General features: G+C 40.8%; 1 protein-coding gene across 10 annotated transcripts in view; it reads right to left on the bottom strand.

Annotated features, from left to right (window-relative positions):
* Positions 1-17,965, bottom strand: part of USP9X (ubiquitin specific peptidase 9 X-linked) — a 200,162-nt gene that overhangs the window by 144,414 nt on the left and 37,783 nt on the right. For all 10 annotated transcript variants that reach the window (XM_043505905.1, XM_038384263.2, XM_038384284.2 and 7 more), the window contains 3 exons: positions 17,586-17,804; positions 578-693; positions 58-309 (listed from right to left, as the gene is read on the bottom strand). In XM_043505905.1, coding sequence (XP_043361840.1) covers positions 58-309; positions 578-693; positions 17,586-17,804 — 587 coding nt within the window. The remainder of the gene's footprint in view (positions 1-57; positions 310-577; positions 694-17,585; positions 17,805-17,965) is intronic.

Raw genomic sequence — 17,965 nt, 5'->3', positions numbered from 1 at the left:
AAGAAATGCAAGAAGACAGACAAAAAAATAACCATTCCAACAGAAAGAGTGCCTTACCTAAGTATCATTTTTAACCTAAATATTTCTAAGTTTTTTACAGTTTCTTCTTGTCCTGGGACTCTTGAAGCTAAGTTCTTTAGAGATTTGATTATCATTGACAGAGCATCATTTTTAGCCTCATTCTTTGCTTCTTTTTTCAGTTCATCATCAGTTAAGTTTTCTAAAAACTGTGGAACCATTTCTATAATTGGAAGGAAGTATTTCTTGACTGTGTGTAGCGTTAGAAACTCATAGCATTGTCCAAATGGTCTAAAAAACAATAAAAAACATCAGATGTAATGTGAATACTTGGCTACTTTTATTAAGATATTACAGTATTTTGTTCAGGAAACTGGTTTATTTACAAGTGAACAAAATAACGAAAGGTAATTCAGATTCTGGACATTCAAGTAAACAATGCAGTGTAGCAGATCATAGTACCCATTTTCAGAAGAAAAAAATAAATGGATACTTGAAATCCTTGCATTTATTTTCAATGAACATATCCCAAAATTACTCTGCTTTCTAAGGAACTTACTTGATGAGAGCTGCAATTATCTGAACATTCAATGCTGAGCCACTCATAAAACGATCATGCAGGATCTGAAATCCATTTAATGTGCCAAACTTGTTGATGAGATCTACTAACCAACCCTGCAACACAATAAATTAGTTACTTCCTCATTTTTAAAAACTGTTACCATTATAAACTGCCAAAAATACAATATTAGCCACTACAACATAAACATCACTTTTATTTAGAGACTCATTATGCAACCAATATAGTCATGTTTTTCTATTTGTAAGGGTAACAAGTTGCATATGATCCTATACAATCCAGGACATGCTGTTTCTGGGTTGTTGCGTTTGTTTTTGCAGCAGAAAGACAATTCCATCTTTATTCATTAACAAACTGAAGCACAGGTATTGTACCTATTAATTATTCAAAGAACTTTGTCAAATATAATTTGTTTCTGTATACATGTACTCTGAGTAGTAAATTAATAGTAAGAAATGCATTTCTGTTCTTCTAATTTTGGTCAAATTAATTTAACAGATACTGACTAAAGTGAAAAAGCAAGATGAAAGATTCATTAGGTGAAATCTGCCCCAATAAAAAAACTCCCACTGACTTCAGTATGGCAAGAATTTTGCCATTACTTATTTCCATGAGTGAGACTATTTGCACTAGGAAGCCCCAGAAGGATAATCAATTAATCGTTTGATCATAAATGTCCAAAAATTGTAATATATGATAACATACATTCCCAGTATTATTTAAAACTTGGACATGTACATGCATAAAATCACTCCCCCCCCACCCCCAACATCTATTCCTACCAATCTATTTTTACATAGTTGGTATAAGGTACCATTAAAACAGTATCAAATACATTCTCTCTTATTGTGCACTGCAAATCAGAATTGCCTCTTTTCCACATGAAAGCCTATTTTCTTCCAGGGTCATTTGCTACCAAATCCTTTTTTTCCCCTCATTAGATCATATGAAAGTTCAAATGTACCATATTCCAAGTCTTTTTCTGATTATCTTATGTGATCACCAAAAACTGACAAATTGCAGGGGAAGAGGAATGTTTTTTCCTGTTCACCCTGAAGCCATTGGTTCTACTCAAATTAGCTTCCTATAAAATAAACAGTCTCTCTGAAAATAGGAGAAACATTATGCTTAACTTGGAAGTTACTGGAAGAGCAGATCAATTAAAGTTGTTTTTGATTTCTAAAAATGACAAATGTCTTATTAGTAAACTGGCCAAACAAATATATTTCAAGACTGTTTCAGTCTTTGAAACTCTCAAGTTCGTTATTTGAGTTAAAGCCTGTATTCTTTGCAATGTGTGTCACTGGCAATAGAAAAAAACAAAAAAAAAACCACAACAAAAACAAAAACACCTTATCCTGTCTCTAATTCTATCCCAAACCTAAAGGGTATTTCTCTAACAGATAGGCACACATTTATGGAGGACGTAATTATTAATAATCCCAGTAAGCTATAAATGTTCACATTACCGCTATTTCCTGCTTCAATGGTGATCCAGCATTTGGCTAGATGAGTTCCACCAAGCCAAAAAAAAAAAATAAAATAAAATAAAATAAAAAAAATCAATCAATCTGAGTTGGCTGGCTTGAGAAAAATCACACATTGCTTGGAACAGCTATCCCACCCTGGTTAATCAGTGGTATACATTATACCATCATTCTCTCTATACCTGTTATTTCTATCTGGGATGACTATAGGAAAGTGTGTGTGGGAGGGGAGGGGGAGTGGAGGGGGAGAGGACATTAATAAATTAGGCAAAATGTTCATTAGACCATGGTTATTTTCCCTGGCCAAGAATCTGACAGTTCTCCCAGCATTTCATATCATTTTTAGTTTGACGAAGTAACAGTTTGATACTTAAATCATACAGATGTTCTAGGTTGAAATTTGAATTCCCAAGTACCTTATACAATGTGGTGTTCATTTACACTCAATACTTTTCTGAGGGAATGACTTCTTTGAATCTGACAAATATACAGCTAGTTTAAGCCAGACATTTTCCCAAAAGATGAATTTCATATAATGTTAAGGAAGTGTTTGGTTTAATTAAAAATAATATTGTCCCGTGAGCTACTCTGTGGCATCTTCCAGTTTTATTCCTGTAACAAATCAGTTATCTACTGTCTTCTGTGCAAAATGCTGCATGGCCAGTGCAAAAAGTGAAGGATATCACAGACACTCCTGATGAGTTCCACTATACAATTATCAGAGAAGACTTAATCCTACTAACTCCCATAGTTGCTTTTGGCATGGAAATAAGACCAGTAATCCACTTAAGGAAATAAGGGCCAATGGGGAACAAAACTTTAAATAAAAGATTCCACTCCACCCTATCAAACACCTTCTGAGTCAAGTGATCTTAAAAAAATAATTTTATTTGATCTGGCACTATGAATGATTTATAGATTCAATAGATTCCAAGGCAAGAAGGGGCCTTTTTGATCATCTAGTCTGACCTCAAGTATCGCATAAGCATTATCCAACACTTGCCTACTCTTAATAACCCGACCCTTGTTTACATACCCTCTGATCCAGATGTATGTAAACTAACAGTTTAGACAGGATATATGGAGCTAGTATTTTTGTTAAGATTTTTATACCATGATTTGATAATTATATGTGGTCCAACCTTAGGAAGAACCCACAACGGTGGCGCCCTTTATAGATGGCGGGCTCATACACACAGTGCAGCAATGCACACTATGGGGTGCGAATTCTGAAGTGCACCAAAGTTGAGCACTAACTAGCTTGTGTAGACTGTGTGCACAGCAGCAAGGATTGCACGGGCCAGCTACTGTGCGACTTGGTGTGCTTTAAAAATCACACCCCCACAATATGCATTGCAACACCATGTAGATAAGCCCTAAGATCTTTCCCTAACAAAACAGTATTAAATGTACCCCCTTGAAGGGCCTCCTAATATCTTTGTATATCTTTGTAAAATTAAGATGGATAGCCATAAGACCATGAAGTTTATCATTTTTCTTGCTTGCTATTGCCTCTATGACTATCACCTAAATAATTTCTGCATCCAACGTTTGTTTATGAATCTCATGATCTGTGGCAAACCTGTTACTTCCAGATATTTTCAAATAACTTCAGACTGTGGAGTGTCTCAGATATAGGGGTTATTCTACTAAGTATCAAAAGATGGACATATTTCATGAGAGTAACTAGCTTTTGCTGGTCATTTTTAAATGGTGGGGGAAAAGCCTCCAGATTTCTAATCCTCAGGTTTTTCAGCCAACAACTTACCACACGTATTTCCTTTTTCATTTAATTTCTCTTTGTATACTTGAGGGCTTTTTCAGTGATGTCTATGGTCATGATATTCAGTTTTCCCCCAACAATAGCTAATTGTTTATCATTTTAAGCCTATATGAATGTGCTACTATCTCCATCTTGTGTTCCATTTTTCGAGGTCCCCCACAAAAAAGATTCTGCTCATCAACTAACCTAAACATTGCTTTACCTGCCTCCCATAGAAGCTCCTTCTTTAAACTGGCTTTTATCACACATTTTAAAAGTACTGAACAATGTCATCTTGAATTACTGCAGCCTAATAGTTGTCCTCAAGCAGCGAACAATTTTCCAAGCAGATGATCTTTGTATCCTATACCAGCTATCAAATATTACCTGAAGTGACTATGTAACAGAATTTCTACAAATCTTGACAATTTCAGTAATCTAAAAAAAATCTATTTTAGTATAGAAAATGATAGGTGTGGGAATACCATATACAGTCCTGTTTCCTAAATAAAAGTCTCTCCAACAAGACGTCTTTAGGACAAAAGTTATTCAGAATCTGTTCTCTCACCTCCCTGCACCCCTGCCCAGTTCTAGCTAAATAAGAAACCTGTGAACTACTTACAACTCAGGTTAAAAACAATAGTTTCTCCTGAGCAGTGACTTTAAAAATGCCATGCCATTGTGGAGTTGTGTGTTTACTGTGCCTCATAATTCTGTATTAAAAAGTAAAAACGTGTGTTTTTAAAGTCCTACCCTCAACTTGAGATCTGAAAATCAGGCTGTATTTACTTCTGACGCATGACTACTGGTAACACTCACCCAACCACAGTGTAAGATATTTAATTAAGTTGCAATTGAGGTATATATATCTCAATTTAAATCACACAGATATTCAGATCTCAATTGCATCTTAACTACATTTTTGTAGTAAAACGTAAGAAAAACAGTTTGACCTTAATATTCCAGGTTCATAAGCCAGACTTCTAGAAGTTTTACTTGTGAACTAAGCAAGTTTGACAAAGTCAATAAGATAAAGCACAGAATCACAGAAAAAAATGGTTAATAACCTTTCGTAACTGTTCAAGATATGTTGCTCATGCCCACTCAATGCTAGTGTGCATGTGCCACATGCACAATTGCCACAGATTTTTTCCCTTAATGGTATCCATAGGGCTGGCCCTAGAGCCCCATGCTTATGGACCTAGAGCCCCATGCTTATGGACCAGTATAAGGGGCGTCACCGACCCCACACGCTCTCAGTTCCTTCTTATAAAGGTAACTCCGACAAAGGGGTAGGTGGGCAGGTCATGGAACAGACATGAGCAACACATTTCCAAGAACAGTTATGAAAGGTTAGTAACTGTTTTTTCTTCCTCAAGTGCTTGCTTATGTTGATTCCATGATAGGTGACTCAAATAGTATCCCTGGAGGTGGGCTCAGAGTTCACAAATGTGCTGATTGCAACACTGCCCTTCCAAAACTGGCCTGCTGGGTGATGGCATAGTGGGTTGCGAAGGTATGAACTGACGACCATGTCGCAGCTTTGCAAATGTCCTGAATTGGTACTGAAGAACTCCACTGACAAAGCTTGAGCCGTTGGGGAATGAGCGGTCACCATGGCCAGAGGCAGAACCTTTGCCTGCTCATAGCAAGCCCGGATACAGGTGGTTATCCAGGACGAGATTCTCTGGGATGACACCAGGAGACTTTTCATCCTGTCTGCCACTGTTACAAAAGGTTCACAAAAAGTTAATTTACACAGACGACATCTGTTGCAGTACCCAGGCCCGGATGTTTCACGAGCTTGATGCCTCCTTAAACTGGGACATGATAAAGTTAACTGACTACAGTAAGACTTGGCGCCTCTAGCCAACCATCATAAAAATAGTCTCCAGTTTGTTCCATCTTCATCATACCAGTGGAAACAGAGAACTGAATGCTTATCTGAACGGTCAGAAGGTGAAGCATGAAGTAGAACCGGTCAATCTAGGTGTGACCTTAGACTGCACACCGGGTTACTATGCCCACCTGAAAAAGACAGCAGCTAAAGTTAAGATATGCAACAATCTTATCAGCAAACTGGCAGTTTTGTCATGGAGTGCTTGTGCTCCACTTTTGTGGATGTCAGCTCTTGCCACCCCGTATTCAGTGGTGGAGTACCGAGCACAAAGTTTGGAGTCTATCACCACACGCTAAACTGATGGATACACAGTTACATGCCCGCCATGTGCATCATCTCTGGTGCCCTACGTTGGGCTTCATTCCCATGACTTCCAGTTCTGAGCAATATTGCCCTTCCTTATATCAGTCGAGGGGTTATCACCTTTCAAGTTACTGAAGAAAGTACACGCCAACTCAAGCCTGCCACTGCATGACCTTTTTAAACCACCAGCAGCATGTTTGCTGTCACGTCAGCCATTATGGTCTCATCTGCCACGCCAGAATGTTAGGGAGGAAACACACTGGCAAGAGGAATGGATATCTGTTATAATCCCCAACCAGTCCCTTGTCGTTGACACCACAATTTGCCCACCCGGTTTTGACCTGCCCTGTTGCCAGTGGTCCCTGTTGAACAGGTTCGGGACCGGGCAAAGTCTCTGTGCAGACAACTAGTATCACTGGGGCCTTTATGACAGCCCTTTGTGCAGCTGCAGCGCAACACAGACGATGATGCACATTGTTGATGAATGCCTGCTGACTAGGTTCAGTGATGGCCTAGAAGAACTGCATCACGCCACTAAAGATGTCATCACTTGGCTAGACGACTATGCACACACTAAATAAACTGCTGCAAAGAGCTGTGTTGACTTGCAGAAAGGTTTAGTTCTTTCAACGTAGGAGGCCAGAACCAGTCTAGCATCTAAGATATGCAGTCAACATTCCTCATCAGTTCTGTGAGGCTTCGGGAAGAAGATAGGCAGAAAAATGTCCTGATTGTTATGGTACTATAACACTACCTTTGGTAGGAAGGCTGGGCGCAGCTAAACTTTGTTGCTGAAGATGACACCATGTAAGGGGGTTCTGAAGTCAAGGTTCTGATCTCAGAGACCTCCCCCCGGCCAAGGTAATTGACACAAGGAAGGCAACCTTCCACGAGAGGACCAGTAGAGAACAAGATGCCAACAGCTCAAAGGGGGGCCCTGTGGGCCTTGACAGTACCAGATTTTAAGTCCCATGGAGGAATCGGGTTGCAAACCTCCGGGTAGAGCCTCTCTAAACCTTTCAAGAGCCGAGCCGTCATTTTGTGGGAGAAGACCGATCTACTTGGGACTGGAGAATGGAAGGCCAAGATGGCTGCCAAGTGAACCTTGACTGACAATACAGCCAGGCATTGGTGCTTCAAATAAAGCAGATTGTCCAAGATGAACTGCAAGGATGACAGATATAGAGAGAGATTCCATTCTGAGGCCAAACAAGTGAAACAATTCCACTTTGCCAAGTAGGTCACTCTGGTGGAGGGTTTCCTGCTGCCTACCAAGACCTGCTGGACATGCTCCAAGCAGGCTCACTCCTCTGGATTCAGCTATACAGCAGCCGTGGCATCAGGTATAGGGAGGAGAAGTTCAGATGGCGCAGCCAGTCTTGATTCCTCTAGATCAAGTCAGGTTGGAAGGACCTGCCACCACCTCGTCTGGAGAGGAGAACGAGGAGGCTAGTGGAACAGAAAGAGCTGTAGCATCCCCCTCATAGAATATCATGGTTGGAAGGACCTCAGGAGGTCATCTAGTCCAACCCCCTGCTTAAAGCAGGGCCAATCTCTAATTTTTGCCCCAAATCCCTAAATGGCCCTCTCAAGGATTGAACTCACAACCCTGGGTTTAGCAGGCTAATTCTTAAACCACTGAGCTATCCCACCCACCCTCAGCCTGTCTCACGTCCATTTGGGCCAACTTGGCAACCTCGGTACCATGGTCAGTCCCATAATTGGGTTACGGTGCCAGGTGGGATAGTGTCGCTGTCTGCCCCTCAGATACCGTAAGTACGACTGCTGAAAAGGGGGATCTGGTACCAGGGGGAACTCCCACGGGCTCCAGCACTGGCACTGCATGGGCCAGCCTGATGGCCAAGCTGCAGCACCAGTGCCACTGTCCAGTGCATATGCTGGTAACCAGTACTACTACTAGAGGCACTACAGATCTCACCTCAAATTCTGAGGAGGTCTCTTCTCCTTGAGACCATGTCGGAGCTGCACCCAGTTCCACTTCCATGTGGTGCTGGGGCACTGATGATAGATGCCAGGCCAGGGATCACTGAGGTGGGGCCATACAGGGCTTCCCTCTGGAAGGTGCTGCTACCACTGTGGAGCTGTCCAGTCTGCGTGTCCCTCTATCCTCAGTAGCCTTGGCCAGGTCAGGACCTTGGGGAGTGGGCTGTACTGGGAGCGACAATAAGTCTTTTGCATCCTGGAACGCCTCCAGCGTCAAAGGGGCTTGCAGGTGCGAGGGACCACAAGCGCTCCCGGGACTTGAACACAAGTCCTGAATAGGGCTCAGCACCGTTGGCAGGCTCACTGAAGTTGACTACAGCTCTGGGGAGCACAAGTGGCCCCCGCACTGATCTCAGCATGGCACCTGCTCCCCTCATATCCCTTTTCAGCGCCAGCAAGCACCCTCTCCCCGCACACTGTTTCTTGTGCCTCTTCCTTGGCACCAGAGATGGTAAGCGATGCTGGGAAGAGAATGGTGCTGGCAGTGCACTTCGCACTGATCAGAGTAGGACGGCTCCGAAGATGGTCCGAGGGCTGCCTCCATTAGTAGAGCCTTCAAATGAATGAGTCTATCCTTTTGAATCCTTGGCCTAAAACCTCTGCAGATCATATACTTGTCTTTGATGTGAGCTTCCCTGAGGCACTTCAGACAAGCTGAATGCAGGTCGCTCACGGGCACAGGGTTGTCACAGGTGGAGCACAGCTTGAAACCCGGAGACCTGGGCAAGCCCAATCCCCAGGACGAAGTCCCTCAAAGCCTAGAACAACTATCTACATTTTAACATTTACTATCTTAACTAGGCTAACTAGAGAGAACTATATACAACACAAACAAGTCCAAACCACTGGAGTATGAAAGCCTTGAAAGAGCAAGAAGCCGTTACAGCAACCATCACAAGCGGTAAGAAGGAACAGAGGGTGGGGGGACAGTTGCATCCCTTATACCGGTGCATAAGCTCTATGGATACCATGAAAGGAGGAAAAAAATCTTCGGCAACTGTGCACTTCCCATGCACACACCTAACATGGAATCAACATGAGCAAGTACTCGAAGAACCACTTTTGAAGTCACTTTTCAGAGCAGATTAAAAATATTATTGTACTTGAAAACGACCACTACAATAATTTTATTTTTAACTGATACATATTTTGTCCATATTCTTTTGTTAGTTTCACTCAGTGAAATGTGCAATGTGCATTTTGTTTTTTGACTAACTTCCAATAAACTTTACTACTGTACGACAGTCATGTTAATTCTCTCAAATTATACTGGATCAAATTTGGACCAAATTAAAGCTTCAACAACATTGTAATAGTTATAGGATTTTACTAAATACTTCAGTCAAATGCTAATCTAAGAAACTGTCGAGTCAAGTTTCATATAAAATTTAAGTTTTATGAAAATCTCCTTTTCAAAACTCATGACTAAAAGAAACATTACTATTCACTTTGAAAAATTCAAGTGGATTCAGTTTTGTTTTGTTTTTTAAAACTGTCTACATTACTAACAACCCAAACTTTACAATCTTGTACTTGAGGATAAGAAAGGCAAAGCAACTAGAGATAAGTCATATGTGAAGCCAGTTAGTCTAAGTCAATTTCCCTTGTCAAAGCTTTAAAAAAGTTTTATCATCCATGGTGTTATTAACAACAAATAAGGAAAAATGAAGGTTATACACTTGCAACCAGAATTATTTGAGATACTTCTTCACATTCACATTCTTGGGATACGCCAATAATGTAGCTTGGACCAGTGGAAACTTCTATTAGCAGTACCCTTTGGAGCACTCTTGTACCACCCAATGTTCAGAAAAAGGGGCCATAAAGGCAGCAGGCCAACTACCCCAGTTCCTTCCAGTGCCTTCTCAGGTCCAAAATTGTAATTGGGACTCTGAGAAAGAGGGGAAGGTGAGTGAGGAGTGTGAATGGGCAGAGGCTCATCTCAAAGAACAATGGTTACAGATTAGTAATCTTCACTTCTCTGAATGGTCTCTGCACATTCCCAACTCTTGGGCGTTAGGCAGACAGTACTTTGATTGATGGAATGAGGAGGCCCAGTTAAATAAAAATTGTAATATTGATTTACTAAACTGTGCATCTGAAACAAAGGAATAATGTTTTGTGAAAGTATAACTCAAGATCCAAGAGCAGCTCTACCGATTTCAAATATGGGATTATGTCTAAGGCAGGCTCTGGAGAAGACATTTGCTCTAGCTGAGTGTTCCCTCAGCCCTTCTGGAAAATGAAAACAGTGTACTTACAACATTCTTCAATATAGAGTCTAACCTACTTAGAAAGGCATTAGGATGCGATTGCGTTTATTCTCTCCCCATAAGAGAGAAATAGTCTAGGTGATTTCCTGTTTTCCTTAGATCTAGTAAATGGAAAGCTAATAATGTTCTCTTAGCATCGAAGGTGCTTCCCCTGAGTTAGGCCCAAGGAAAAATACTGGCAAGTTAATGGGAAGACAATGTGGCCTATTGGCTAAAAAACTAAATTAGGATTCTTAGGACCAGGATTTTAGCCCCAGCTCTGCCACTGGCCTTTTTGCCTCAGTTTCCCGATCTGTAAAATACACCCATCTACAGATGAATAGTACTATGTAAGCGTAAGTATTTTTTATTTAGGGACTGGTTGAAATGGAATGGTTACTATAGTAGGGACAAATTTCAGATGCGGATGAAAAACCACTATCTTTGTGAAAGGCTGTACAAAAATGGGGGGGAAATCATGAGAGCTCACTCTCAGGAGATGTGATATACTAAAAGCGGTCTTAACTGAATAATGAAACAATGAACATTCTCTCATGGGTTCAAAGGAGGTTTTGTGAGCTGAAGTAGTACTAAATTGAGGTCCCATGTAGGTTGAAATTCTCTAAACTTTATTAACCCCTTCAAGAAACTTTACTGTAGCATAGGTGAATATAGTCTTTTACTTAAGGGAGCAGTGATGAGCCAAGATGGCTGCAAAATGTACTTTTACCAACAACATGAAGAGTCCATTCTCGTTTACATATTTATATGGACCCCATTACCATAGTATCTAAGGCCTAGTCTACACTTAAATTTAGGCCAATATAGCTATCTCCATCAGGAGTCTAAAGAATACACACCATCGCTATGCCATCCCTAGCCTCCGGTGTAGATGGAGATAGGTCAATAAAGAACCTAGCGACTGTCCCTCGGGGAGGTGACATTCCTATACCAATAGAAAAACCCCTTCCATCAGTGTAGGCTGCATCTATATTGTGGGGTTATAATGGCATAATTACAGTGCCATAGCTATACCAGTATAGACTCCATAGTGTAGACACACCCTTACAGTCTCACAATCTTTCACTGTATTCATTCTTAAACCACCGTCAAGTAAGGAAGTACTACTGGACGCATTTTACAGATTGGTAACAGAGATTAAATAACCCACCCAAGGTCACATAGAACATTTGCAAAAAGAGCAGGGAATTGAACCCATCTCTCTCAGGTCCCAAGCTAATGCCCTAATCAATGGACCATCTTTCTTCTTGATTCTCAAAGATTTCAAATCAAGTACGTATAAACTAAATACTAACTGAAGCTGGGTTTATGGTATTACTGGTTGCCCACAAAAATAATCTTTTCTACTTGTTATCAAAACAGATGAGATGTTCCTAAAGTTTAACAGACTCGTACTTTTACTTAACAGGACAGTTCTAACTGTCAAAGTCATATGGCCCATGCTGTCAAGCGGAAACAGCATTGATCCAGATAACAAATCTGAACTCTGCTGGGTCAATAATTTTGTAATTGCAGGAAGAAACAGTAAATTGTCCTGTGACAGTTGCAGTATATACTTCTGGGGGGGTTTCTGTGTCAGTACGCGTGGGCAGAATTCATGTCCCCTGCAGATTTCTTTGCTTCTCTGTAGAAAAATTACTTGTGGTGGGGAAGCTACAAGAGCAGTCAGGCACCCCTCCCCAGCAGCGCAGGCAGGTTGGTTTTGGCACCAGTAGAGACGTAAATCACCAACGGGAAGGGTGAGTGAGAGAGACTGTCCCTCTCACTCGCTATTGCATACTTGGCATGGAGGGGTAGGGCTTCGGGGTGTTTCTGAGGAGGTAGGTGTTGGGCAGGCTCTGTCCCCTCAGATAGAGCATATTGTAGTAGCCTGACTGCATAGTGAATTATTTCCACTGTCTTTGTGAAGTCCCCCAAGAGTATAAAACAGGTGTAAAAGTTTTAAGGTTCCTTTACATTGTCAGAGCGGTATAAAAGACAGTGTGGCCTTATAAATGCTTCTGGTGCTTTAGTGATTAGGACTGGTCTAAATTTTTGGACAAAAAAAATTTCCGATCAAAATGTACTCAATGAATTGTTTGCTGCTGACATTTCTGGAGATGGTCAATAGCCAATATAAATTGTGTGTTAGACTCCCCAGCCCTCATCATTTGCCTATATTGTAACACTGAGCATATGATTGCATATATTTGTTGACTAAACTCGAAATAAAGGTTGAAACCTAGCTACATTACTATTAGGCAAGGGGGTTTGCTCTCCACTCCCATTCTCTATCCAGTATATTGTAGTTTAAATAAATTACTGAAATAATTGAAACCAGAGTGACTATATTGCGTTATTTTGACAAATAAAATATGTAGAATTTTGCAGACTTTTAAAATAAATAAGTATATTCGAGAACTACTATTGTCTCGAACAGGATGGGACAATCAAAATCATCTCGGCTTTCCTTGTTTTAATTTCCCCGAGAACTGTCTGAATTAGATGAATTTGGAAAAAGGTGAAGGGAGAGAGAACTACAATGCATTCTCTACTCTAGAAGAAACATTTGAGATAGGCTGGTTGTCTGCTCCTGCTCTGGAGCAAAACCTTTAGATATTTGGAGCTATATTTTGTTGCAAATAAGACTCTCTCCGGATAGCTCCACACATGGAGATGATGTTCTTGAGTGACCAACTCATGCTAATTGTGCAAATCTCTGATGCTCTGATCAGACAGTATATTGTCCTTGTCTGTAAGGTGGACAGCTACAGGATAAATCTGGTGTATTATGAACCACTCAGAGAATTTTAGCCTCTTTGCACAGCTAACTGGAATGTGCTCCCCCTGCTTCTTCATGTGAAGTATCACTGTAGTCTTGTCAGTAACTACTTGAACTTTTCTGCGAAGCAGATGGGGGAGAAAAGAGCAACATGTTGGGCTCTGAATTCCTAATTATATAACACCGATATGGAGCTTTTTCTCCCATAAATTCCAGTGACTGATTCTTAAATTCTTGCAATCAGTTCCACACTCCAGACAGAGAGTCAGAGGTGGCTACGGAAGAAAGAGCTGGGTTGTTGAATGCAACTCCTCTGAGGACATTGTGATGTGCAGTCCACCATATGAGGGTTAGGGACACATCCTGGGTAGTGTTAAATTCATAAATATGTTGCCTATATTTGGCATATATAGCATCCTGCTAGCCAGTGCTGTAGAACCTCATCTTTAAATAAGCTTATGGAGTTCCGTATGTCACTGAAGTCATAAGGCCCACCAAACTAAGAAAGAACACTATTTGAAATTAATTTTCCTGTAGTACTTCTATTGCTATAAGCATTTTTAAATATCTTTCTTCTGGAATAAAAACTGTTTTTGAGAGTCCATAACAGCCCCTATAAAAACTATAATCTGGATTGGAAAGTGTGCGTCTTCCACTTTATCTTGAACACCAGTGTTTGGAATAGAGTAATGACTGTGTCATATCTTTTGCTACATCCTTCTATGAGGATATCCTAATGAGCCAATCATCCAAACAAGTAGACATGGATGCCCCTACACTGCAAATGTGCTGCTTCCATTGAAAGGCACTTTGTGAACACGCAAGGTGCCGTAGACATGCCAAATAGACTTTTGCATTGAAAATACCTAAGGTTGGTTATGGGAAAACATCATCACCAATACAAAGATATTCTGAGATATGAGAATAGGTACCCTCTAAATCAAGAGGTCCCAAACCAAGCATAGGTGGATAAGAAAAGGATGATCACAGCTAGGATAAGGATGAGGAATTTGAACTTAATGAAAGAGTTAGCTTCCAAAGGTCTGAAAGAGGTTGGGAGACATCTATAATTCTTTGAGATCAGAAAATACAAGAAATAAAATCCCTTCCCATGAAACTCTTTAGGAATTTCCTTTATGGCACCTGATTCTACTAATGAATGAGCTACATGTTAGCAAGTTCTTGTGAGAAGAATCTCTGAAGAGGACTGGTAAAGGGGATTGGGAGATGAGATAGCGTTGACTTAAATGGGATAACTGTTGGAGAAGATGCATCAGTCGGTGACAGTACTCCAGGTATTTTAGAAAGAGGAGAGTTTGTTTCTAAATGAAGGGCAGATAACTAGTATGTTTTAAAAACTCAGCTGTAGTTCCCATGCATCCCTTCAATCCTGAGGCTGAAAGGCTTGTGCAGAGATTGACGATGCTGAAGATCTCCCCTTCGCTTCTGGTTTCTAGGATTTGCTTCTCTGCTGATGCTGAACAGAAGGCTTTTGTTGGTATTGGTTCCACTGCAGTGAACAGAAGCAGGAGCTGGGTATGGTTGTCCCTGGTTAAAAAAGAACACTGGGACCTCAAATCTTTTTTCATTGAAGACTGCGAAATCTTGAGACCTTGCAGCACACCTGGTGTCTTTCATTTTCAATAGAACCTCGTCTGTTCTACATCTCAACAGCCCCTTCACCATCAAACAAGAATTTTTCTACTTGGTTCTTAGCTCCAGAAGGCGGCCAGATGAACATAACCAAGAGTAGAACTTCAAAATAATTGTGGATGCTACAGCTCCAAAGGCCACATCAGAAGCAGTGAAGTATGCTCTCAAGGAGTGCTTAGCAACTAATTGATCTTAGCTGCATCGGGCATTGGCCAGTTCTCTGGTCTTCCACTGCTGTTTTGTCCCATAAGTAATATGGGAGAATCCAGGGTGTCCAGTTTCTTACCTTCTGTGTCTGAAGGAGTAATGTGGATTTCACCCCTTCAGCAATCTGAATCACCACTACCAATGATTTTGGAACTGAAGGGGTTTAAAAGAACAAAAAACCATTAGGACACAGTTGATATAATGTATCTACATTTTCAGAAATTGCCAGTCCTTCATTATTATTATTCACAGACCAGGAGAGATGCTGGATTTAACCAGGTAATTCTGCCTGCTATAATAAACCATCAAGAACTGATAAATTCATCTTACTCATAGAGATGAACCCAAAGCATCAGAAAACAGGTTTGTAGATTCCTTTAAGATTACCAAAGGGATAAACTAGAGCACCTTCTGGAGAGAAAAAGAAGATGGATGCATCCACAATGTCATCCAGCAAAGTATGAAAATCCACATCCATATCTACATTGAGAGGTTCATCTGGCCTCTAGCATACCTGAGATAAGTAAAGGAGACTGCTCCCTTGATATCAGAGTGACAGATCTAGGCAGGGTAACTCCAGTACAGAACATTTCTCTTCAACTCTTTTGAAAGAAGACTCCCTTAGCAGCTGTCTTTTTTTCAGTCCTTTTAAAATCAGGATAAGGGATACATAAGGGAAAGCCAATATGGTGACAATGCCCATAGTGCTACCTCCCAGTTCTACCTAGTATTTCTAGTAGGAAATTCTAATTCAATTTCTGGGTGAAGGAGGGTGATCTTGGTCAGAAAGATTGGAATCTAGAATTTCAATAATGCTTTCTAGGTCCCCTGATCCGTTCCCTGGGAAGTAAGGGCAGAGAAAAGCATCAGGCCAGTAGTTGAGACCTGATTCTGGGTCTGGGTGTGGCTCCAAAGCCCAGTCCGAGGAAGTTTCCAAGCGTGACGACAACAGCCTGGAAAAGCAAAAAGCCAAAGAAGAGATTACATTTATTAGCTTGGGGGAGCTTCATACATCTCCCAGGAAATCTGCGTAGCTAGGGAAACTGAACACACCTTGAAAGAATTTTTCTTTATTTCTAAAGAAAAAAGGAACCAGCCTCACCACCTTTCACTTTTTCTTTATATCTAAAATTTAAAGATAAAGAAATGTATCCAGTGCTGCATAAGAGGCCCACAAATCCAAAGATACAAATTAGGATGTTCCAAGGGTCCAACACAATGAACTGAGCCACCATGGTAATAATAGATCCAAGAGAAACAGATAGTTACATGAAAGTATCAGGTGCCTTATCAAGCTTACAATGAAGTTTCAAGCACAGAACTCAACCTCAGATCCAAGGCAGTTTGAAGCTATGTAATAAGGCTTTGGTCCTCTATATGCTGTGACTTCTGAGGTGGGACCTTATGGATATGCTTTTGTACCATCATTGTATGGAACTGAAAATACTTAACACTTACGAGTATACCCCCCAGTGCCTCTTTAAGTAGAGACTGACACTTGTGAAGCCAAATATTTATGCTCAGTCAGATTCAATCTTTATGAATCTTCATGACCACCACCTTTGGTTTTCACTCCAGCCAAGGAAGCAGATACCTGCACTCAGGCTCTGCAGTGCTTTTTAAACCCTTTGAAGATAGGAACTGATGCTGGTTTCCAAGCACTTACAGGTGTCTGCACTTAGGAGTCAGAAGGTTTAGCTACTAAATGCTTAATTCTGATGCTATTTTCAGGCAAAACTACCTCCCTCACAAACAGGCCAAAACAATACATACATCCAAAACAGGAAAAAACAGCAGGGCAAGATGCACATCTCTTGAATCCTGGTTTCTTTGTCTTTGGTTCTAACATATGGTACCCAGGACTAAAGCCAGGAGGATCTTTAGGCAAAAAAAAAAAAAAAAAAAAAACACAAAACTAACAAAATTAAGAAGGACCACATTAGGAGTGATCCATTCCAATTAATTTGTGTCCAAGGTTTCAACAAGGCTCCTGGTCCATCTGCTATTGTCAGAACAAACGGGGGTAGTCACTGCTCCATGCCCCACCTTGTAGGGCTGCACCCTCTGAACAATCAAAGCCAGGAAGAACTGGGTAGAGGCATGAGAGGATTCCAATGGGCACTACTACTAGATGGTTCCCCTGGTCCAAGCTGCACCATTGCCACATCCAAAGAGCGTGAATGTGTAGATGTCACTCAAAGACCAACTCCGCTTTTGACAATACGATTTTTGACCAGATGATGCATCTTTATAACCATGTTACACCTACAAAATCAAAGTGATATGAAAAGGGAAATCCAGTCACTCTAACAAAGACTTCTGGCCAACTAAAGCAGTGGAACGGACATTCCAAATACAGTTATGCCAGCACTGATCACTGGTGGGTACATCACCATGGGGACTCTGATCGTGGAGCAAAGATTAAAAACATGAGGAAGAAGAGAAAAATAGTGGAGAAGCTCTTACAGTCACAAGGCAATCAAATATCAAAACAAAAAGCAGCAAGTCTTATGTGGGTTCTTTCCTCCTAAATGATTTTTCTAATTGGATAATGAGTGATTTTGTTTAATTACAAATATTAACATGGACCTTAGTTTTAAGGTGTTAGGATTTTAGTTTGAAAAAATATCAATTTACCTTTGGTGATCGTGGGTCAGGAGGACGGGCATAAAGTTCATCTTCAGCCAGCTGAACTCCCGCAGGAACTGTTTCAGAGGGACGTGTACCATTATAGAGATGAAATTTGCAATGCGGATTTAAGGCCATTGCAAGAAGTTCAAGAAGAGGAAACCAATCTTGGGACAACTTGGCCACACATAGCTCTACTAGACGGTGAGTGTTGTTAATAATACACCTCTATTAAGAAAAAGATATTTAACAGTTTTGGCAGATTGAAATGTAACAAATTATGAATTGTATTACTGCATTCACAGAAGCAAAGCTACAAAACTTTGTTCTTTGCTTTCTCGAAAAATCTGTCTGAGCTGAAGCTTCCATGCCTATTTTCATAATTGGGG

This window comes from Dermochelys coriacea, chromosome 1, assembly GCF_009764565.3.
Source record: "Dermochelys coriacea isolate rDerCor1 chromosome 1, rDerCor1.pri.v4, whole genome shotgun sequence".
Classification (NCBI taxonomy): domain Eukaryota; kingdom Metazoa; phylum Chordata; order Testudines; family Dermochelyidae; genus Dermochelys; species Dermochelys coriacea.
Note: the sequence above shows the minus strand (reverse complement) of the source record. Positions and strands in the feature narration are given on the sequence as shown.